Source organism: Ornithorhynchus anatinus, chromosome 1 (assembly GCF_004115215.2).
Source record: "Ornithorhynchus anatinus isolate Pmale09 chromosome 1, mOrnAna1.pri.v4, whole genome shotgun sequence".
NCBI lineage: Eukaryota > Metazoa > Chordata > Mammalia > Monotremata > Ornithorhynchidae > Ornithorhynchus > Ornithorhynchus anatinus.
The window spans coordinates 16,269,155-16,293,251 of NC_041728.1; the positions used below are offsets into that span (position 1 = coordinate 16,269,155).

Below are 24,097 nucleotides of genomic sequence, written 5' to 3' on the forward strand. Positions count from 1 at the left end.
AGGGCAGTGGCCACGTCTGCCAGATGTAAATGTATAAAGATGTATAGTGTATGTTTAGATGTATGTATGCACACACAGGTACACATGTGTGCATACACAGGTATACATGTGTACACATGCATGCATGTAGCACGCATGTATACACATGTAGGCATGTATGTAGGATGCATGTAAAGACGTATAATGTATATAGATGTATAAATATCTTTCAACGGACGCTCTAGGGCGGTGCACGAGCATCCTCGAAACGGCCCTAAGGAGAGGGGACGAGACGGGCCTGGCTGGAGTATCCCAGCGGTGACACGGAGGGCAGTGGCCATGGCTGCCAGATGTAAATGTATAAAGATGTATAATGTATATATAGATGTATGCATGCATACACATACATACATTCATATATGTACATGTACGCATGTGTATGCATGTATAATGTATATATAATGTATGCACGCATTCATGTGTGTCTGATGTATATCTATGTAAAGATGTATAAAGATGTATATCTTTCAACGGACACTCTTGGGCAGCGCAGGAGCGTCCTCCCAACGGCCCTAAGGAGAGGGGATGAGGCGGGCCTGGCTGGACTTTCCCAGCGGTGAAACGGCGGGCAGTGGCCACGTCTGCCAGATGTAAATGTAGAACTGTAGAACGCATGTATGCATACCCGCCCATCCATGCGTGCATACGCATGGATGATGTATGTAAAGATGTAGACTGCATAAAGCTGTATAAATGTCTTTTAACGACGGTGTTGGGCGGCGCAGGGGCGTCCTCCCGACGGCCCTAAGGAGAGGGGACGAGGCGGGCCTGGCTGGACTTGCCCAGTGGTGAAATGGAGGGCAGCGGCCACGGCCGCCAGATGTAAGTGTAGCAATGTATAATGTCTATATGCATACACGCGCACCTCTGCACGTACAGACATGCATGCACGTATGACGCATGCGTGCACCCACATGTATGTACGATGTATGTAAAGAGGTCTCATGTATAAGGCCGTATGAATATCTTTCAACGGACGGTGTTGGGCGGCGCAGGGGCGTCCTCCCCACGGCCCTAAGGCGAGGGGAGGCGGCGGGCCTGGCTGGACTTCCCCGGCGGCAGCACGGAGGGCGGCGGCCGCCAGCCGCAACGGGAGGACAAGGCTGTGGTGCGGCCCGCGCCCGTCCGCGGGGCCCCGGCGCCCGGCAAACGTCGGGGCGGGAAGAGGCTCCGTGGCGGATGTGGGAGGGCAGCCTCACCATTCCCCGGAGCCCGCAGCTCCGGCTCACACGGCCCCCTCCCGCCCCCAATCCGTTCGGTAAGGACCACTGGGCCAAGAAGGAAAACAAACCAACCCCGAGAACGCCCCAAGCTTTATTTTCCCTCCGCCTTAATCCGTCCGTCGGCCCCTCCCGCCTGCGGGGCCGAGCCCCATCTGGTCCGGCTCCCCTACGGCCGAGGGAAGGAGGCCGGGGAGGGCGGCGGGACAAGCACGGGATGGGCCCGGACATCGCGGGAACCCTTCCCCCGGCGATATTTTCTCCTCCTCCCCCGCCCGCCCGCCTCCGTGACGCGCCCGGCCGCCATCGGCCGCCGCCGCCGCCGCGCTCCCCTTTGACGCCGCCGCCCCGTTCTCGCGAGATCTTGCGGCCCTCACCGGGTCGCCCCCCCCTTCCTCCCGAACTCTCGCGATAGTTTAAGGGGCTGGGTGGGGGGGGGAAGCTTTCCTCCTCCCTCGGCCTCCTTCTTCGCCGGCGGCGTCCGCGCGCCGGCCTGCCGGCTTCCGGTCGCGGGGCGGAAGCGGAAGTGGCGGGGCGGAAAACGCGGGCCGAGGCCGAGCCTTCCCCCCCCCCTCCCCGGGCTACCGGCCTCCGGGTTGAAGGGCGGGCGGGCGGGTGGACAACGGGAGAGGCCGCCGTCCTCGGGCCGGACGGGGACGAGGAGGAAGAGGCGGCGGCGGCGGCGGTGGTGGGGGGGCTCCAGCGCTATGGTGAGTCCCCTACTCGAGGGGGGGAAGGGGGGAATCAGCGGCTTCGGAGGGGCGCCCCTCCCCCCTGGGAAGGACTTCATTCATTCATTCATTCATTCATTCATTCATTCATTCATTCGAGCGCGCCTGATGTGGCCCTAAGAAAATCCAGGTCGAAGGAAGCAGGAGAGCAGAGGAGGCGCCTTCCCCCTTGCTCCCCGTTTGTTCGTTCATTCAGTCGTATTTATTGAGCGCTTACAATTCACTCATTCAGTCGTGTTATTGAGCCCTTACTACTCATTCATTCAGTCGTGTTTAGTGAGCGCTTACTATTCATTCCTTCAAACGTATTTAGTGACCGCTTACTACTCATTCATTCAATCGTATTTATTGAGCGCTTACTATTCATTCATTCAGTCAAACGCATTTAGTGAGCGCTTACTACTCATTCATTCAGTGGTATTTATTGATTGAATTCATTCATTCAATCGTATTTACTGAGCGCTTACTCTTCACTCATTCAATCAGTCGTGTTTAGTGAGTGCTTATTATTCACTCATTCATTCAGTCAGTGTTTAGTGAGCGCTTAGTATTCATTCATTCATTCATTCAGTCGTGTTATTGAGCGCTTACTATTCACTCATTCATTCTATCATATTTAGTGATTACCTGATTACCCTGCATCCATCCTAACGCTTAGATGAGTGTTTGGCACATAGTAAGTGCTTAACAAATTCCGTAATTATTATTTTTATCCTCCCAAACGCTTAGTACAGGGTCTGCACACCCCAAGCGCTCAGTGAGTACCGTTGATGGACGGATTTGCCCGAGGCGGAGTGTAAGCGTGTTGTGGGCAGGCGATGGGTTCATTCATTCAGTCATATTTGTTGAGCACTTATGGTGTGCAGAGCACTATACGAAGCGCTTGGAAAGTACAATTGGGCAACAAATAGAGACAATCCCTACCCAACAATGGGCTCCCAGTCTAGAAGGGGGGAAGGAGACGGGTCTGCTAACTCTGCTGCATTGCACTCTGCCAAGCTCTCAGTACGGTGCTCTGCATATAGGAAGCGCTCAGTAAATACGATTGATGGATGGAGGGTGTAGTCTGGGGCAGGTCCCACACGGGAGATGAGACTTATGCCCTCCCTGACATGAAGACGGGTCTTCGGCACCCTGCTGACCTGCGCAGGTGCGGGCCTCGGGTCCAGGGTTACTCTTATGTTCAACCCTCCTCTCTTGCTGTGCCAACACTGTGGGGAAAACGTTCAGTAGGTGTCTGTGGTGGAGCTGAGTAGACCGTGGCCTGGGAATCAGAAGGACATGAGTTCTAATGTTGGCTCTGCCACTTATCGGCTGTGTGACCTTGGGCAAGTTACTTCACTTCTGCACCTCTGTTGCCTCATCCGTTAAATGGGGGTTAAACGGTGAGCCCTCTGTGGGACCGGGACTGTGTCCAACCAGATTATCCAACCCAGCGCTTAGTACCTGCCTGGTAGATAGTAAGCACTTAACAAATACAAGTATTATTATTATTATTATCCCAGAATTCAGTCACGTACCAAAGCAGCCCCCTTCCCTAAGGTGACTCTCCCTTTTTTGGATTGTAGTGAGACTGTCTAGCAAGCAGTATATAGGTTGCCTGCAGGCATGCCAACCATGACCTTTCAGTGTTCCCTAAACTTTCAGCTCTTTTGAAGCCATACAAGCCTGTGTGAGTATGTGAATGTATATTAATGAGGTGCTTTGATGATTTCAACTTGAATTTGAACTTGCACTTGAAGTTGAACTTCAACGTGCAATTTGAAAGCCATTAGTAAATATCATTCTTTGGCTCATTTGCTGGTTGCTTATAGACTTGACTTTTGGGGGGTATTTGTTAAGCACCTACTATGTATCAAACACTCTTCTAAGCACTGGAGTACGTACAAGTTAATTAGGTTGGACACCGTCCCTGTCGCCCAAAGGGGATCACAGTCTAAGCAGGAAGGAGAATGTATCTTTAATTCCCATTTTACAGTGGAGGAACCTGAGGGCCAGAGAAGTGAAGTGACTTGTCCAAGGTCGTAAAGCAAGCGTGGGCAGAGCTGGAATTAGAACTCAGGTCCTTCTGACTTGCAGGCCGTGCTCTTTCCATAGTCCACGCTGCTTCTCTGTAATGCCTTAGAGGTAATTACAGTGTCATGTAGAAACGCTTCTATAAACCAATCCCATATTTAAGGATCCCATCAAATAGTGGGGGAAGGGCAAGGTGGGAGCAGCCGGGCCGAGGCAGAAATGTCAGTGAGAGATTCGACCTCCTTGTTGTTTTTCCCCAACCTCCTTGAGTCAGTTCTCTCTCTGGCCCCTCTGATGGGGCTAAGCAGGGTCAGTGTTGGTTGGTCAAACTCCTCATGTGTGCCGGAGTGTTTAATAATAGACCGATACCTTACTGTGGTATTGAAATATAGTTTCAGGTAGCTTTTCTTGATGACAGGCTTAACCAAGGGACTATGCTTCTGGTTTGCATTGACTTTTATCCCCATTAGGCCACGGTATCCTAGCACCATGAACTTTGACAGCTTCTTCCCACATCCATTGGATTTCCACATTTCTCAGACTCCCTAGATTCCCTTTTAGCTTTATGTTGTTCATATGCCCCCCCCCCCTTTCCTGTATCAATACCATCTTCGTTTTTAAGTGCTTAGTACAGTGCTCTGCATATGTGAGCTCGTTATGGGTGGGACTGTGTTGTCGTATTGTACTTTCCCAAGTGCTCAGTCCAGTGCGTTGCACATAGTAAGCGCTCAGTGAATACAGTTGAATGAATGAGTGAATAAGTGCTCAGTAAATCCCATGGATTGATTAGGGGGTGATGGCCATTTCCAGAAGAAAATCTGTTTTCTTGTTTTGATTCATCTTCATAACCATTTTCTTGTCCATAGGGCTTTTGCAAAATCCATGATAAATTAGAAATCATGTGGGACTGAACAGTTGAGCCTTTATCCTGGTTATAATTATGACATTTGTTGAGCACTTACTATGTGCCAAGCACTGTACTAAGCACTGAGGTAGATAGATGATAATCAGGTGGGATATAATCCTTGTCCCCTTGGGGCTTACAGTCTAAGTAGGAAGGAGAATAGATGAGAAAACAGAGCACAAAAGGTGTGACTTACCCAAGGTCACATAGCAGGCAGGGGGCAGAACCCGGATTGTGCTATTTCCATTAGGTCACATGAGCTAATCAGGTTGGGCAGTCCCTGTCCTACGTGGGACGCACAGTCTAAATTCTGCCCTTTAAATTGATGTTTGACCTTGGGCTAGATGCTTTTTTTCATCCATAAAAGGAAGCATAGTTAGTATTAGAGTTGTCCTTAGTATTCGAGTTGTCCTTTGATTCCTGAATGACAATGCTGACAATAAGATTACATCCATGACCGAGTGTCTAAGAGAATCCCTTTAAAGACAGTTACACTCATGGGTTTAGACTTCTGAAGAAAAATGCCACATACACCTAGGGAAGCATTGTGGCCTTGTGGAAAGAGCATATACCTGGGAGTCAGGCCCCGGCTTCTGATCCCAGCTCTACCACTCGTCTGCTGTGTGCCTCACTTAATCAGTTACTTAATCTGTAAAATGGAGAATAAGACTGTAGACTGTTTGTTGTGGGCAGGGAATGTGTCTGTTTAGTGTTATATTGTACTTTCCCAAGTGCTTAGTACAGGAGTGATCTGCCCACAGCAATAATAATATTATTATTATGGTATTTAATTGCTTACTATATAATAATGTTGGTATTTGTTAAGCACTTACTATGTGCAGAGCACTGTTCTAAGCACTGGGGTAGATACAGGGTAATCAGGTTGTCCCAGGTGAGGTTCACAGTTAATCCCCATTTGACAGATGAGGTAACTGAGGCACAGAGAAGTTGTTACTTGCCCATAGTCACACAGCTGACAAGTGGCAGAGCTGGGATTCAAACCCATGACATCTGACTCCCAAGCCCGTGCTCTTTCCACTGAGCCATGCTGCTTCTCTGCCAAGCACTGTTTTAAGCACTGGGGTAGATGAAGGGCGATCCAGTTGTCCCACGTGGGACTCACACTTTTAATCCCCATTTTACAGATGAGTTAACTGAGGCACAGAGAAGTTAAAGTGACTTGCCCAAGGTCACAAAACAGACTAGTGGCAGAGCCAGGATTAGAACCCACGTCCTCTGACTCCCAAGCCCATGCTCTTGACTGACTGTGAAGCCCATGTGGGACATGGACTGTATCCAACCTGATTAACTCATGGACTGTATCCAACCTGATTAACTCATATCTACCCCAGTGCTTAGTTTAGGGCCTGACACATAGCGCTTAACCAATACCATTAAAAAAGAAAAGCTCCATTGTCACGATAATCAGGTTGCTGCCAAATGCCAACACATTTCTGTGTTATATGGAAAGATTTCCTTGAGGGAAGGTAGTGAGAAATATATTGAGTTGAGGAAAACTAGACTCTGTCCCCTGCTGACTTATTCTGTGACCTTGGGCAAGTCACACCCTTTACTTAGTTCGTTTCCCTCTTAGTGGGGTGGGGATAATGATGGCTCCCAACTTAAACCACATGGATATTGTGAAGGAAAGTACTTGGCATTCAGTCAACTCCTGCTTTTTCATAGGATGATTTTTTAATTTGTGTAGTACTCAAACCTTTTCCTCATTCTGGCAAGGTGAAGTTTGTCTTTTGAGTTGCACTGCTGTTTGTAAGCCTTGTCATTTGTGGCATTTCCTCTTCTCTCCTTGGGCTGACTTTTGCCTTTCCTCCCAAAGAACCACCTTCTGTATGCCAAATTGAGCCGTCTGGCACTGGTTTTTCCTAATCCACCGACATTCCTAATCCACCTATATTGTGCTTTTTTTTTTAACCTTGCTTTTTTAGGCAACACATTCACGTTCCTAGAATTTGTTCTTTTACTGACCTTCTTTTGTTCATCATATCTAAAGAGACATAAAGATGTGAGAATGGAAAGTTATTCCTTGGTATGATACTTCGCTATTGCAGTGGCGGGCTAACCTTCCATTTTCTCATCTTTAACTGGATAAAGATTGCTTGGTTTTTTATTTCTTCCACTTATAGTCCACTCTCTCTTCTTGTAAAAATATCAGTTTGTGCATGTGCATTTAAGCAGGCACATATAGACATGGCAGTTCAGTTGCAAGTAGATATGGACCAGAAAAAAAAAAATCAGTCTCCAACCCCAAACCTCTTTTTATTTGAAAGGGATACTCTTGAAAGATTTTCTATAGGAAATGATTGAGAAAAGGTTTTTTTTCTCCTTGATATTGTGCATTGTAAAGCTAGTTGGTGAAATGTTGGAAATACGCATCCTCCAAATTTTTATTTTTTGGCCTTTGGCCAGTTGGAACTTCTTTCTTAAATTTTACCAGTATCAGTCAGTGTATTTATTAAGCAGTGTGCACAGCACTGTATGAAGCACTTGGGTAAAGTACAGTGCAAAATAGTTAGGGGACTCAATCCTTGCCCACTAGGAGTTTGCAGTCCTGTGGAAGGGACAGATATTATTAATGATCCCAAGTTCAACTGAAACGGATGTTTTCAACCATTTTGTTTGTTTTCCCCCGTGGGTAGTTCTTCAGCACAATGTGTCAAGTCAGTTGAATCAGAAAGGAAGCTTTATGCTTTGTGCGTTGTGGTTCTAAAGAATGTTTAGATTTCTTCCTCAGTAGTAAAGAGTCTGCTCAATGCTTCACTGTCCCGGAGGGTGGGGGTGAAAGTGGAAGTATAGGGGTGCTTGCTAGGACTATGGCATCAGTGGTGAAGGTTTCTGGCAGAAGAACCATCAAGAACTTTGTGGGTATTGGGACAGGCCAAGCAGGAATCCTGAAAATAGCTGGCTAACGTGAGTGGCGAAGACCTCAGTGCCCCAGTAGGTCACTGCTGACCGGGTACAGAGTGCAAGCGACACCGTGCAGATCACTAGCACTCGAATCTGTCTCCATCTCCCTCTTCTTGCCTCCAAAATCTTCGTGTCCAGAGAAGACTTTTGTCTGCCATTTGTGGCTTCTCCAAGGGTTTACGTTGGGGAAAAAAAGAGCCTGGCCAGGAACTGTCACACAGCTGTGTTTCTACACCTTGCCAAAATACCTAGTAACACTCTAAGGAAACCCACTTTGGGTTTACAGGTAGATGTTTAGCATTTTATCATACATCTTGAATAGCAAGATTTTAGTCCAAGTTTTAAAATTGAGGTTAGTTTTCATAGAAATGAAAGCAGATAATACGGCCTATGGTTGGAATATGAAAGTAGTGATTGATTAGGTGTTATAATTTTAAAATTTTATAACATCTGTAACTTGAACCCAAGTGTAAGCAATAAATGATGTACAACTGTAATAAAATAGAACAGCGTATTCTAATAAAAAAGATTTCCTCATTCATTCACTACTGTTTATTGAGCACCTGCTGTGGGCCGAGCATGCCGTATTCGGTTTTTATTCTTTGCATCTTCACAGTTGCCTTCTAGCATCCCAAATTCTATCACCGGTGAAAGAACCTAACAGTCTTGCTTTGCAACTTCTTCAAATAGACATAGTAATTTTGTTAAGATATCTTTTTCTAAAGATAGTTTTATGAACCAGAAGATTGAGAAAAGTTCAGGTTCATCAGGCCTCGGTGACTAACCTTAGACTTTTAATCCCAGGTTTTATCCAGGATATTTAAACCAGGAAGTAAACAGGTGAAGATAAATCTTATTTATGTTTACCTAAAACTCTATGGATACACTACCAGAACAATTGCAGATGGAGGTGGGACGTTCTGGGAGAGATGTGTCCATGGTTGCCTGGAATTCTTACCGCCGCCATCTTCTTGTTATTATTGTAAGCGTTCACCATGTGCCAGGCACTGTACTAAGCGCTGCGCAAGATAGAAGCAAATTGAGTTGGACCCAGTCCTCGGCGACGCGGGGAACTTTTCCTTTTTGGGTCGATTTTTGGGCCCCGAGAAGCCATGGGTTTTTGGGCTGCCACGGGCGGGACTTCCAAATCAGCTCGATGTGGGGCCGCCATCCCGCACCTCTTCAGGGTGGAAGAGTACGGCAAGCCTCTATTTCTGTTGATGCTTGTTTACTAGTTTTGATGTCTGTCTCCTCGCCCTCCCACCAGACTGTGAGCCTGTTGTGGGCAGGGATTGTCCCTCTGTTGCTGAATCATACTTTCCAGGCATTTAGTACGGTGCTCCGGACTCAATAAATGGGATCGAATGAATGAATGAACGAACAAGGGGCCTGGCGTCTGCAGGGCAAGAGGCACCGAGGGGTCTCCCTGTCTCTCGTACTTCCCCCTTTCATTCATTCATTCATTCAGTCGTATTTATTGAGTGCTTACTGTGTGCAGAGTACTATACTAAGTGCTTGGAAAGTGTAATTTGGCAACAAATAGAGACAGTCCCTACCCAACAATGGGCTCACAGTTCCTCTCCCCACCGGTCTCTGGAGCCAGGATAAACCCGGCTTGAGGAGAGCTCAGTGTCCTCCACAATGGCCTTGAAAGGGGGAGATGTAGCCCCAGGAATACTCTCAAAGGCTAAGCAACCAATTGCCCCAACCCACTCCCTTGCTCTATCCCCACTCCCCGCCCCACAGCACTTGACTATATATGTACATGCTTATAATTATGATTCTGTTTTTATTAGTGATGTATATATAGACTGTGAGCCCGTTGTTGAGTAGGGATTATCTCCCTTTGTTGCCAAATTGTACTTTCCAAGTGCTTAGTACAGTGCTCTGTACCCACTAAGCGGTCAGTAAATAAGATTGAATGAATGAGTCGCTGTGGGTCATAAACAACTCAACAGCATAAGACAAGACAAAAAATAACATTGGGAAAAATCAAGATAAACACTGATAAAGGAGTATAAATCAACTTAAATTTATAATATATATCAGCACTTGATTCTTATTCAGTGGTGTTTCAACAAACCGCATTATGCAAAGTAATTCCGTGGCAAAGATTGTCTAGGTGGGCACCTAAAAATTGATTTGTAGATATTGTAAATGAAGAATTATTTACATTTGTTGAGTTTTAGGGAACCTGGTACTATAGGAGTGGATATGACTAAAAAAAATTTCTTTTGTGAATGGTGCATTCTCTCTAAGATTAGTGTTAAGTATTCTTACAGCATTATCTCAGCTGCTTACCCATTCATTTTATATGATTATCAAAAGGGCAACCTTGAAAGTTTTAACCTTGTCACACTTATTTTTATGGTGAAAGGTTTGAAAACCACAGGCCCCATCTCTTTTGCCTAATGGTCTCTGATAGCAAATTGTTCTCCATTTTTCACCGAACGAGAGCTTCTTCCTGCCTGTAGGAAAGTCAGGTGTTGTTGGTCTCTGTTGACTGCTAAACTGCAAGCATATGACCTTAAATATGGCATCAGAAGCATGAAGAAATTTTTAAGAAGAAAAATGCACTTTTCTTTTGGAGCTTGGTGATGAGTACAGTTGAGAGTGATTCTACCTCCCCAAATTGGGTATCTGGCGTCTTTTTTTTTTTTAAAATCCCCCTTTTCCACACCTTCCACGTGGCTCAAATTGTCCTGAAAGCCTTCTGCTAACATTTTAAAAGATCTTTTTGCTTTAGAAGTCCGTCCTCAGAAATTCAGTGGGATTAGAATGTAGAGAGCCAGAATGTATTGTTTTTGATTGTGAAATACATGCAAAAAGAACACAGCAGTCCTCTCATCTGCAAGTTCCTACAAAAATATCTGTAAATTGGAATGGCTTGGCCAAGAACAATATTAATGTGCTCTCCATTTATCACTGAGATCACTTCTGGCATTGTTTCCATTTCCAGTCAAATCTTGTTAGCCCTATTTTTTCAGACGTGCATATTTAAGAAAATTGACAGATCAGTGGTCAGAATTGTATAGGTATGCCAAATGTGAGTAGCTGGCAGGTAGTGTCTCTCTCTCTCTCTCTCTCTTCAAATCTCTAGTAATCCTGTAAATACCTAGTTCTCCTGTGCCCTGCCTTCTTATTTCCCCCTCAGCTTCTACCTTCTTTCTTCCGTCCTCCTAAAGCAGTTATTCAGGTTGTCCCTAGTCCATTGGCTAAGAAGCTGAACTAGGCACTTATAGGTCTCATGATTTCTGCAGCCCTGTCTTGCAGTTCCTTCAGAAAAAAGCCAGGTTTATAATCACTCCATCCCTGTAACCACCTGGAACAGCCCAATCTAGTGCTTCCAATCATGGTGATATGTAATTTTCAAATGGGAACTGAGCTGAGATCACCATCTTCAAATAAACCCTTTAAAAGCTCTTAATGAACTTTACCTTCTTTAATAGTATTTAAGCACTCACTGTGTGCCACTCTACTAAGCACTGGAGTAGATACAGGCTAATCAGGTTGGACACAGTCCATGTCTTACATGGTCCGCACAGTATTTGCATTTTACGGTTGAGGTAACCAAGGCACAGAGAAGTTAAGTTAGTGAATAGAGCACCGGCCTGGGAGTCAGAAGGACCTCGGTTCTAATCCCGGCTCTGCCACTTGCCTGCTGTGTGACCTTGGTCAACTCACTATGCTTCTCTGTGCCTCACTTGCCTCATCTGTAATATGAGCCCCATGAAGGACGTGAACTGTGTCCAACCTGATCCCTTGTATCTGCCCCAGCACTTAGAACAGTGCCTGGCCCAGAGTGCTTCACAAATACCGTTGAAAAACAAAACAAACAAACACAAAACCTTACTCAAGGTCACACAGCAGACAACTGATAGAGCAGAGATTAGAATCTAGGTCCTGACTCCCAGGCTTCTGCTCTGTCCACCAGCCATGCTGCCTCTTTAGCAGTACAGGGTGAAAGCGCTTACTATTCATCCCACCCTCAGCCCAAAGCACTCAGGTCTATAGTTGTAATTTATTTTCATGTCCCCCTTCTCCTCTAGATTGTAAACTCTTTGTAGGGAGGGATGTCTACCAACTCCGCTGTTGTGTGCTCCCAAGCTCTTAGTAAGGTGCCATACACCCAGTAAGTGCCCAGTAATTACCACGGATTGATTTATGGAAATGACTAGTAAAACTAGGGAAACTAAGCTTACTTGATGACCTTGAGTTTTCAATATGTAAACAACTCAGCAGGAATTCAAGGTGGCGGATCTAAATGTATCAATTGCTGTCATGTTAACAATGTAGGTCAAAGGGGCTGAAAAGAATTGACCAAGTGCCTGGTTCCAAGAAGAAACTGGTCTTTCTCGGTTCTGCAGAGAATGCTTTGTAGTTAGTTTTCGATCAATCAGTGGTATTTTTGGAATGCTTACAGTGTGCAGAGCACTGTACAAGGCTCTTGGGAGAGTACAGTAGAGGAAGAATTAAGTCCTCAAGGACTTATTGGCATAATGCCTTTTTAATGAAGAGATTGGGATGGGCTCATCCTCACAGAACCCCATGAGAGACACAATTGGCCAACCTTTATTTTGACTATGATTTGTAGAACGGACTGCCTGCCTTAAAACCAAATGCTAGGGGAGAACTGCAGTGTAGGTCTCCTATTTAGGCATTTCCACTTCATCGTTTCCACTCTTTCATGTCTTTTTGGTGATAATGGATAATTCAACAGATATGTTGTCACCCCTACTTTTAATAAATTACACATTAGATCAGGTTTTGGATGATGCGCTCTTCCTCTAACGTGCATTAAATCTTCTCTCCTAATTCTGACTGATTTCGTAGAGACATTTGATGGAATCTCATTCAGAGAATTATGGCTATTCAATGCACCTCTCCAATACTTTCCTTCCCTCCCTGACTCCTAAATGCCAGTCTGGCTTTGGCCCAGCTTGCTGGCCTGCCTATCCAGCTTGGGTGAGTAATTAAAGGGGTGGGCATCCAGGTGCCATTTTAATTTGCAATCAACTGGCCGTAGATTTTTCCCTGGCTCGAAGGACCCTAAGATGTTGACGACTGAGTCGGGTTCTGGGCTACCTCAGGGGTTCGCCTCTGCTCACCGTAGCCCTTCAGAAGGTCTTCCAGGCCCACTGTACATTCTCTGGTGCTCAAAGTGTTCCTGATTAGATCCATGGCACTCTTTTTTTTTTAGGTTCGGAGTCCAACCATACCTCCTTACACTCCCCTAGAGTAGATCTATCCTGGCTTGGTTCCGATTGGCACAGCCTGTGAGAGGGGAGAATGGAGAAGCGGAAGAGGCATTCTCTTGTAGTGGAAAATATCCTGCTAAATCCAACTGTTTTCCTCAGTCCTACTGCAAGTTAAAATCATTTTTAAAAAATCGGTTAGACCTCTAGTTCACAAACTTCATTTATAAAAGTAAGGGGGGTCAATCAATCACATTTATTGAGTGGTTACCATGTGCAGAGGACTGTACTAAGCACTTGGGAGAGTACAGTATAATGGAGTTGGTAGGCACATTCCCTGCCCACAATGAGCTTACAGTCTAGAGCGTGGACACAGACGTTAAATAAATAACGGATATGTACATACGTGTATGGGGCTGAGGGAAGGATGATTAGAGGGAGTGGGAGAAGAGGAAAAGGGAACTAGTCTTGGAAGTCTTCTTGGAGGAGATGTGCCTTCAGTAAGGCTTTGAAGGTGGGGAGAGTGATAGTCTGTTGGATATGAAGAGGGAAGGTGCTCCAAGGCCAGAAGCAGGACGTGGGCGAGAGGTTGACGGCGAGATAGATGAGATGTGTGGTCAGATGCTTTTCAGTTGTGTTTTCCTAGATTGTGAACCCATAATGGTCCACCCTGGATTGTAAATGTGTTGAAACTAAGGCTTATGTCTACTTACTCTAGTCTACTCTCCCAAGTGCATAATACAATGTTCAGCACAACGTAAGCTCTGTTACCATTGATAGTGATGTGCCTTTTAGCCAATATTTATCCATCCATATCTTTTCTTCCCCTCTAAATTGTAAGTCCCTTGAGGGCAGAGGTCACATAACTGTATTTTTTTCAAGCACCTGGTACTGCATAGTGGTCTGCAGATAGATGTTTAGGAAATAGTTGATATTGATGTGCATGCCATTATATCAAATTTTAATATCTAAATAGTGGAGTGCAAATAGTTACCCTCTTTGAGTCTTATAGACTTAGTGAAAAGTATCATTTTTCTGTAGTACTTAAATGGATAAGTAAGGCTGATTGTCTCTATCTGTTGCTGAATTGTACATTCCAAGTGCTTAGTACAGTGCTCTGCACATAGTAAGCCCTCAAAAAATACGATTGAATGAATGAATGAATGTTTAAGTATTCAGGTCCTTAGGCATTCATATGTATGTCCTCTTGTTCAAATAATGTTAGCAAAGTATTTAACCCAATGAAATTTGCAGAAATTAAAAATACTGTACTTTTCTGTGTTGTATTCAGCTTTGGAAATATCACTGTAGTTTGGGTGGAGAGGAAAGGGTGTATTATAGATATGCTGCAAAGGCAGAACCTTAGTCTCAGCACAGTCAATGGGTAATTTTGTTTCAGATGGCTTCATTTTTACATTAATTCTGAGGAGAATTATGTTAAGTCCTTACTATGTGTCAAACACTGTAAGTGCTGGGGTAGATATAGGTTAATCAGGTGATATGCATTCTGAGAGAAAATGAGGTACTTAACCTGGTATTTAAACCCCATTTTACAGAAGAGAAACTGAGGTCCACAGAAGTGAAGTGACTTGCCCAAGGGCACACAGGTAAGTGGTGGAGTCAGAATTAGAGTCTAGGTCTTCTGATTCCTTGGCCTATGCTCTTTCCACTAGGACGTGTGGTGTCCCTGATAAGTGCTTACTATGTGCCAGGCGCAGTTCTAATCACTGGAATAAATACAAGCTAGTCAGATTGGACACAGTTCATTTCCCACTTGGGGTTCACAGCCTTAATTCCCTTTTTACAGATGAAGAAACTGAAGCATAGAGAGGTTAATTGACTTGCTTGTGATCACACAGCAGACAAGGTGGCAGAGCTGGGATTAGAACCCAGGTCCTCTGAGTCCCAGGCCCGGGCTCTTTCCACTAGGCCATGCTTGGAAGAATCAAATAGCCATGATTGACAGACTGGCACTAGATAGATGATTGATGTGACCTGGGTGAGCGTCAACATATTTACTTAGAATAGTCCCAAATCAAGACGGAAGGCTTACGTGGATGTTCTTAGGCCCTGTGGTCTTGCTGGAGGGCTGTCTTGTAGTGTGACAGACTCCTTACTCCTTTGAGGCGAGAGTGGAAGCAAGGATCACTTTATTCTCTTGCATTTCTTTCTGCAGAGCCTATTGCTACATTGCAAGCATCACACTTAAAAAGTGGAGACTTTTGTAGGAAGAAAGGAGATTTTTCTAAGTTGCTTCACAGATGCTCATCATCAATGACAACACAGTTCCGCCACTTAAGACCCCCAACTTGTTCATGTCCCTTTGTTAATTAGGACTTACACGAACATGGATCCCAGTGACCTCTTGTCAGTGAAGCCTGTGATATGATATTGTCACTTCAAGTGTGAAAATCCCCTATTCAGTACAGGTTTACCGAGACTATCTGAGATTTACTGCGAATTAAGGATTTTGGCCAAACCCGAGCTAAGCCACAGTGCTCTCTGTATACTACCTTGCAGAACAATGTAAAAGCCAATTGAGTATTCCCAAGAAATCTGTCTCAGCATTTCTTTTGAAGCTATCACCGTAACATCAGAACATTCAAGAAATAGAAAAATAGGAAGGTCATCGGGTAATATCCACATTTGGCATTCTCCCCATTTCTATTTGGAGGGATGATAATTGAAACCATTTGGGGTGGTCTCAGAGTCCCAAATATACATGCAGATATCCCTTCTAATGGTAAACGACCTATCCTTTATTTCAATCTATTTATCAGCAGGAGATCTAGCTTAATGAAACATAACAAAATGTCAGCTCCATGGAGGTTGATTCTAGCGCCATTCAAAGTTAGTGAAAAAGAGAAAAGGTGCTTGTATTGTTTATAACTTTGGAAATGTAGGACTGTTTTTAATCTTCGGTGAATTTTCTTTAGTTGTACTTTGTGTGTGTGTGTGTGTGTGTGTGTGAGCTGACAAAAATCGAAATGATCATTTTTCAAATCCATAGATGAATAACTTTATCATACTATTTGTTGCCTCAGGTTAATAGATATAGAAAGGTTGAAACCCAAGTTGCCCCAGTGTTTCACCCTTCTCTGGGAGCTTACGAGCTATTTCATAAATGGCTTTCCCCAGTCCCAACTATCACAAGAATCAGGGCCTAGGGGCAGTGAATCTAGATAGAAACCATCTCCTTGGTCAAGTTATTGTCTTGAAGTATTATTAAAACTATTAAGGCTCCTTGAGTCAATGACCCATATGTCCTCGTGATGTTGGAGACTTTGGCTCGGATGGACTTCTGTATCCTTGGCGTTTCATGTACTTCCCTTCATAAAATGTATGCTGAAATGTAAAGCTAAGGGTATAGAATTTTTCTATCCATTTACTGGAATATATACTTTATTTCTGTGTTGAATTCATGACCCATTTGGATTTAAAAGAAAAAAAACAAAACCCAAACCACATGTAAGTATTATTCAAAGTTTAGGAATTAAAAGTAGTTAAAATAAAATGGGTATTTTTCTTTCAGACCAAAGATTATTGTAATGAAAAAGCAAAGATTTTATAAAAAGATTATATATGGCCCTTATATTTTGTACAAATAGAATGGGATTATGACATTTGACCTTGTGTGAAAGGAAGTAAAATAACTGCTGTGTAACTTGGGAAAATGACTATTATATAAAAATATTTAGTTATTCACACAGTAACATTTCTTGACTTTAATGAGTGAGATTAATTGTATACTTAATTGTATGCCTGTGTGAATCATAATTCAACATTTGCCATATTTGAAACTACCCAAAATGTCACCAGGTTGCCTCGATCAGGGAAAAAAAGGTCATTATATGTATTTCAACAGTTTCTAATGGACTATAAATAGTTATAACAGTCTTTTGTACCAGTTGTACAAAGCATTTTAATTTTTTGAATTAAATATCAGCCATAACTAATTTTAGAGGTGTGGCATAAATGTTCTATCAGTGTGTACTTCTGTGCACTTGGACACCTAAAATGTCATTACGTCTAATGAACTATACTCAATGAACTGTGCATCTGACCCTTTTTTGCTGTACTTGTAACTTGTGGTTAGGTGTGTGGTTTTCTTCCTGTTTAGTAACTTATTCGTGTAGATTTTTATTGAATGTAATAAAGGTGCAGTTATAGCCAACTCCTTTTAAAATGTTAATTACCTTCTCATGCAAGAAATCCAAATCTAATTGAGACGTTGATACACAAGTAGTGAGGTAGTAAAAAAAAAAATAGAAATTTGTATGTCCTGGGGAGATTACAGTGTGGCCATGTGTTCTGGCAAGCATTTCCTGTGGTTTATGGCATCTGTCTTTCTCACCTGTCTTGACTGGGCTGAATTTAGCCCATAGGTTTTGAGGCTCTGGGGTCAAGGTGAGAGAAGGCAACCTAACTGGATGCTAGCTCTGATTGGAGTAGGTTGTGTGTGGGGTGTGTGACTGAATTGGGCATGATTCTGACCTCTCCTGGGACCTATTGACATGCATGGGGGTCCTCTAGACTGCACAGATTAATAATGTTGGTATTTGTTAAGCACTTACTATGTGCAGAGCACTATGCTAAGCGCTGGAGTAGATACAGGGTAATCAGGTTGTCCCACGTGCGGCCCACAGTCTTAATCCCCATTTTACAGATGAGGTAACTGAGGCACAGAGAAGTTGTGACTTGCCCACAGTTGCACAGCTGACAAGTGGCAGAGCTGGGATTCAAACCCATGACTTCTGATGCCCAAGCCTGTACTCCCTCCACTGAATTTTCAGTCAGCCTTGAGTCCCTGGCCATTTCCAGTTCACCCTGGGCTCCATTGCAGGTTATTGTCAATGCAAAGACCAAGGTGGATCTGGCCAGATTGGACTCCAGATATCCAGCCCCTGAAAGGGCTGTATTTTTCTCTCCTCACAATGGAGGAGGTAGTTTTTTTTTAAAAAAAGATAAGATTTAAGCTTAAAAATGTTAACACTCAAGAAATATAAGCATTCAAACTACAGTCTGCTCAACTGTATATATTACCCTATTTTGTTAATGAAATGTACATCACCTTGATTCTGTTTAGTTGCTATTGTTTTTACGAGATGTTCTTCCCCTTGTCTCTATTTATTACCATTGTTCTTGTCTGTCCGTCTCCCCCGATTAGACTGTAAGCCCATCAAACGGCAGGGACTGTCTCTATCTGTTGCCGACTTGTTCATTCCAAGCGCTTAGTACAGTGCTCTGCACATAGTAAGCGCTCAATAAATACTAATGAATGAATGGGCAGTGTGCAAACCACCCCAACACGGGCAGTTTGGCACATCTTGGCAAAAGTTGACAAACTTCAAGGGGGAAAGCAGCTAGCCCTTTTGAAAATAATATGATTAGGTTCCTGGATTTGTGGACTTTATACTCCACCATTGTTCAACTGTTTTATCCCCCTCCCGTCCTTACTACTGCCATGTAACAATCCTGTAAAAGGTTCTCAGATTTCAGGTGGAATCTGGAGACACTGAAACAAGGGGTCTTGGTACCCTGGAAAACTAACGGGTAGGGTAGAATTGAGTTTTGTGGTTTGATAGTACTGTGAAGTTTTAAATAATTGTCTAGAAAGATGACTGATAAGTGGTGAACTGGAAATTTACAAATAGTAGTACTGTTGGTATCAAGTACAACGCATCAAACACTGAGATAGATACAAGATAATCAAAGTTTGGGTTCCAAATAGGGGTCACTGTCTAAAATGAAAGGAGAGTAGATATTTATTTTAACTCCACTTTTTTTTCAGATGAGGAAACTGAGACTCAGAGAAGTTAAGTGTCTTACCCAAGGTCACACAGCATGTGGCAAAGCCGGCACTAGAACCAAAATCTTTTGACTCCCAATCCTATGTTATTTCCACTAGGTGATCCTGGCTTCTGCAAATGGAGAACTCTGCTTGTGTGTGTGTGTGTGTGTGTAGAGACCCTGAATTGTACTTTCCAAGTGCTTAGTACAGTTTCCTGCACACAGTAAGCACTCAATAAATATGATTGAATGAATATGTACATGTACATACACACACACACGTGATTATCCATTCAAAAAGCCTTTTTGATGCTGATTTGTGTCCCTGGATAGAGCCATTGGGGAAAAAAATCTGTGACAAGAAGAGGTCCTAATTTCATTCAACATTTTGAAATGTAAAACACTTGAATGCTAGCAGTGTATTGGTTAATTTTTCTTGTAGTAGACATGTTCTTGTAAAATGTTACTTTTGCAATTTCTACAGAACACCCCAGGTTTCCTTTTCAATTTCAATTTCAAATTGTTTTGTTTTGTTGTCTGTCTCTCCCTTTTAGACTGTGAGCCCGTTGATGGGCAGGGATTGTCTCTATCTGTTGCCGATTTGTACATTCCAAGCGCATAGTACAGTGCTTTGCACACAATAAGCGCTCAATAAATATGAATGAATGAATTATTGACTTATTGCCAAACTTATTCTTCCACAGGGTGTGATAGGCATACAACTGGTTGTTACCATGGTGATGGCTAGTGTCATGCAGAAGATAATACCTCACTATTCTCTTGCTCGTTGGCTTCTTTGTAATGGCAGGTAAGTTAAGAATAAAGGGTTGTTATCATTTGGTGGTTTCTCTTTTAAAAATCCATGATCAAGGGCAATTAACCCCCAAATTAACCTCAAGGTACTCTTCATGATCAAGAAAGCTGGCAAAGAAACATTTTTGTAAAATTGTCATTACTGCGTATGAAAATTTACTTGGATAAGGCAACCAAATAAGGTCGTTTGTACATTTCTCAAGCCTCAGTGTCAGATATCTCTCAGGAATCCCAAAAACAATTCGGCTGTAAGTCAGCTGACAGAGTATCCCTAAAAAAACGAGACCATACCTTAGTGTCTACCAGCTTTGCGTGCTCAATTCCTGAATCCAGCATGTACTTAGGTCTTTTTGCTTGTGCTACCTCTTGATGTAATCTTTATCCTTTTCCCTTTCATGCCAGCCCTCATCTCAGCCATAGGCTAGGAATGGAAGCCTAAGATCAGTCTACGAAAGGAAGAGAAAGTTTTTATATCTAAATATTTTTCCTTTTAGATTAGGTGCGGTTTCTTCTAGGTTCCTTAGAACTTCAGGCTGTATAGTATCGATAGATTAGAGGAAAGAGTGTGAGTTGGGGTCAGGGGAGAAAATCTGTGGGACTTAAATAGACTTCAGACTCCAGAAGCCAGGGCACAATCAGGTTCACTGGACAGATTTTTTTCTAGAAGAGGCAGAGGGGTATGGAGTGAGGGTGAGGGGGATATGAGAGAAAGGGCTGAGAAAGCACTGACCCCCAGAATAGTGAATGGATCCCCCATTATTAAAAATGAGCTTCTTCAAGGCTTGAAGACCCTGTGGGTAGCTGCAACATTTCTGTTCCCCATTAATCAAGATTAGTCAATTTCCTTTGGAATCCATGAGTAATTTATCTGGCAGAACCGGTCAAAGAAAACTCTTTAATTGTACTGAGAGTCCTCAGGTTTTTATTTAGCATAGTACTAGACGCTTTGGGTAACTCTTAAAGAATAGCCATGTGCCCTCAAGGAACTTACAATCTAAAAGTTGATGTAGAATAGGCAAATTACAAGTCACACAAATCCAGCAAATGTGCAGTATGGTTCAAGTACCCCAGAAGAATCGGTTGAAAAGGCACGGGCACACTTATGCAAACTGGAATGAAATGCCTAATACAACTGAAAATGAAGGTTTCTATTGAATTTGAGATGTAGGAAATAAGTTACTGGAAACATCTTGAGAAATGTTTTGTTGGTGGTGCTTTCAGTGCTTAGTTCCCTAAGAAAAAGTCTGACACATAGTCAATACAAATGGCTTTTAAAAATTTTATATTAGGAGGAATTCTCCAGGCATGAACAGCTTCTGTCACCAATCCTAATGCTTTATGTCTTAGGTACAGTATAATTTTGTTAGAGCATCCTCACTTAGGGTGTCACCCTAGATATAGTGTAGCACACAATTTGATCCCAGTTAATTTCCCATTAAAGCATATGCTTTCTTACCTTGATTACTAGAGTCTCTACTAGAGTGTCAACTTCCCATAATATGTTATAACATTGTGACTACTTCAGGAGAGAGAGAGCAAGCAGATCTAACGTCATTAGACTGTCCCTGGCAACAGGAGCGAGAAAAGATCATGGCCTAGGGGATGTACCTTGCATATCTCCAGGACCTCAGAGAGTTTCATAAGTTTCATTTCTTTATTGAACCGAGGAAAATATGATTTAACCTCCTTTCCTGTGTGTTCCCAGACCCTATCCACATAGTGCCTTGGGTTCATGTTGGCATATTCCACCGCTGGGGATCCTGCACTCCAGTCCCTTGGTTGCCAGGATGAGCTTCATACATTTGGCTATCTTGAGGGAAGGAAACATTTGCCTTCCCCTCCCATTCTGAAGATGACATTGTAGAGGTCGGACATGCGGCGGATTGTAGTGATGTCATCTGGGAGTCTGCCCAAGCCCCAAACTTGGAGCATTTCTCAGGGCGGGACCCCATATCTTAGCCTCTATGCAAGAGCCTTGGCATTCCCCTACCCTTACTGAAGGTGCAGGAAGTATTGACTGGTTGGTAACCGACTGTGGTTCCCTATGCTTCCCAGGTATGTTGCCCCAAGGAAGTGGGAAGCAGAAGGGAATTTAGTAAATCTCAAAGTAATATGCGTGTGTATGGTAGATAGTCTCTTTAGGGGATATTGTAGCTGCTGGAGTTGGCCGTTCTGTCTCCAGTTCAGTCAGACAATAGTATTTATTTAGCACTTGGGCAGGGAATGTGTCTTTCAAATCTGTTATATTGTATTCCCCCAAGTGCTTAGTACAATGCTCAATAAATATATAGTTAGTAAGTCCTCATAAATATGGCGATGATTGACTTATTCTATGCAGGGTACTGTACTGAGTACTTGGGAGAGTTCAATATGGTTAAATAGGTACACTCCCTGCACTGAAGGAGCTCTGGCAGGAGAGACTGGCATTAAAATACATTACAGGGAGGGGGAAGCAACAGAGATTAAAGATGTCAAAAGTGCTACGGGCTGCGGTTGGGGTTTGGTGAGTACCCGATCACCTACTTGGCGTGGAAGTGCCGAAGTGGCAGTGAAGGGAGAAATGGGGTGGAGAGATGAGATTAATCTCAGAAGGGCTCCTGGAAGGAGATGTGATTTGAGAAGGGTTTTGAAGATGGAGAGAGCAGTGGCCTGCCGGCCTTAACGGGAGGTAGTTTCGTTGAATAGGAAGGGATCTGTGGTGAGAGAGATAGGAACGAGGCATGGCGAGTAGTTTGGCGTGAGCATCTCTGAAACTGAGTTTGGAGTGGGTAATTAGTGTACTGTGTATCTTAAGTCGTTCTGTTTGGAGGAGATCATAGGAAGCCATCAACTCCTCTTTCCTTCTAAGTTTGGTGGAGGAAGCTAGAGTCAGAACTGTGAACTTTGTGTGGCTTCAGGTCCACAAGCTCTCCTTACATTCTACACAGTTAGGATTTGGAAATGGGAGTCACTGAGGGCCTGTTACCATCTCATCTCTCGACCACCTCCATTTCTTCATAGTCCTTGACATGTGCCAGTTGGAATCTGTAGCATCACTGCTATTACTCCTTTGTCCTCTTCCCTGGGAAAACTCTCAGAGTTGCTAGCTACGGGTCTCATGAGAACAAAAGAGAGGGAATTAGGAAAGGATTTTGTACTCGAAGGTAGCTGAGTGGTAGTGAGTGGTAGCTGAGCAGTCTAAAGAGTGGTGCAGTCAGTCTGACCGAATCCAGGTCTGTGGTCCTGAAGCTGTTGGGAGTAGGACGGGGAGGGGACCCTTTCAGGAGTAGGGTATGTGCACCCTTCCTAAAGCATTTGTTGTGGGAAAAAGAGTTACCAGTGGAAAGAGCACAGACCTGGGAGTCAGTGATTTTGTAGTAGATATTCACCAGTTTGTTCTTCATTTTAAATTCATTAGCCTTCAGTTTTCATTTTTGTTGAGAAAAAGGCAGAAACTGATTTCTGAAAAACAGCTTCTGTTTTCAGAAATTGGACATCATCTTCCAACTGGGAAGACTGACTACACTCAAATGACCTCCTTCTCTACTGTACTGGCAGCATGGCCTAGTGGGAAGACATTGCCCTGGAAGACAGGACCTGGATTCTAATCCAGACTCTCACTTGGTTGCCGTGTGATCTTGAGCAAGTCACTGATGTTCTCCATTATTTGGTGTCCTCAGATGTAAAGTGGGGATTCAACACCCGTCCTCCCTCCTCTTGTGACTGTGAGTCCCATGTGGAGTGGGGACTGTGTCTGACATGATTATTTTATATCTACCCCACATATACTGTAAGAGGAAACGCCTGCCGCCTCTGTTGTATTATACTCTCCCAAGTACTTAGTACAGTGTTGTGCACACAGTAAGCACTCACTACCATTGTTTGTTTAGTATGGTGCTTGGCACATAGCATTTAGCAAGTACTGGAATTATGTATTTTTATTGTTCAGTTTGGGGGTATGCTGAAAAAGCTGGAGGAGAAGATCGTATGACACCATCAACTTCTCTTCCCTTCCAAGAATGGTGCTGGTGGAGGCAGCTAGAGTTAGACCGTGAACTGTGGCTTTAGCTCCACAAGCTCTGCTGTGTACTACACAATCTTAGAGTGACCAGCAGTGGTCTTCAAAAAACAAAAACATCCAGAGCTCTGATATGCAATGTAATGAGATACCATCATATGGATGCCATTTTTGTGGAGGTTGCCTAATTTACCCAAACTAGAGCATTTGTCTGGAGTCCCCTGGGCCCTCTGCTGTGCCAGATCATGATGTTTTCCTCCTGGAATTTTGTGGCCTCCGCCGACACATCCAAAACACGGGAGAGGGAGGCTCAGCTATGAAGGTTAAATTACAGAACTCAGACATACAGTTCAGTATCCATCAATCAGTGATATTTATTGAGCGCTTACTGTATGCCGAGCAATGTATTAACCTTTGGGAGAGTCTAATCTAACAGAGTTGGTGAACACATTCCTTGTCCACAACAA

General features: G+C 43.7%; 1 protein-coding gene across 1 annotated transcript in view; it reads left to right on the forward strand.

Moving 5' to 3' along the window:
* Positions 1–1,923: 1,923 nt before the first annotated feature.
* Positions 1,924–24,097, forward strand: part of TMEM161B (transmembrane protein 161B) — a 65,453-nt gene continuing 43,279 nt past the window's right edge. Inside the window, exons 1-2 of the mRNA XM_029059374.2 lie at positions 1,924–1,969; positions 19,525–19,628. Coding sequence (XP_028915207.1) covers positions 1,967–1,969; positions 19,525–19,628 — 107 coding nt within the window. The 5' untranslated portion in view covers positions 1,924–1,966. The remainder of the gene's footprint in view (positions 1,970–19,524; positions 19,629–24,097) is intronic.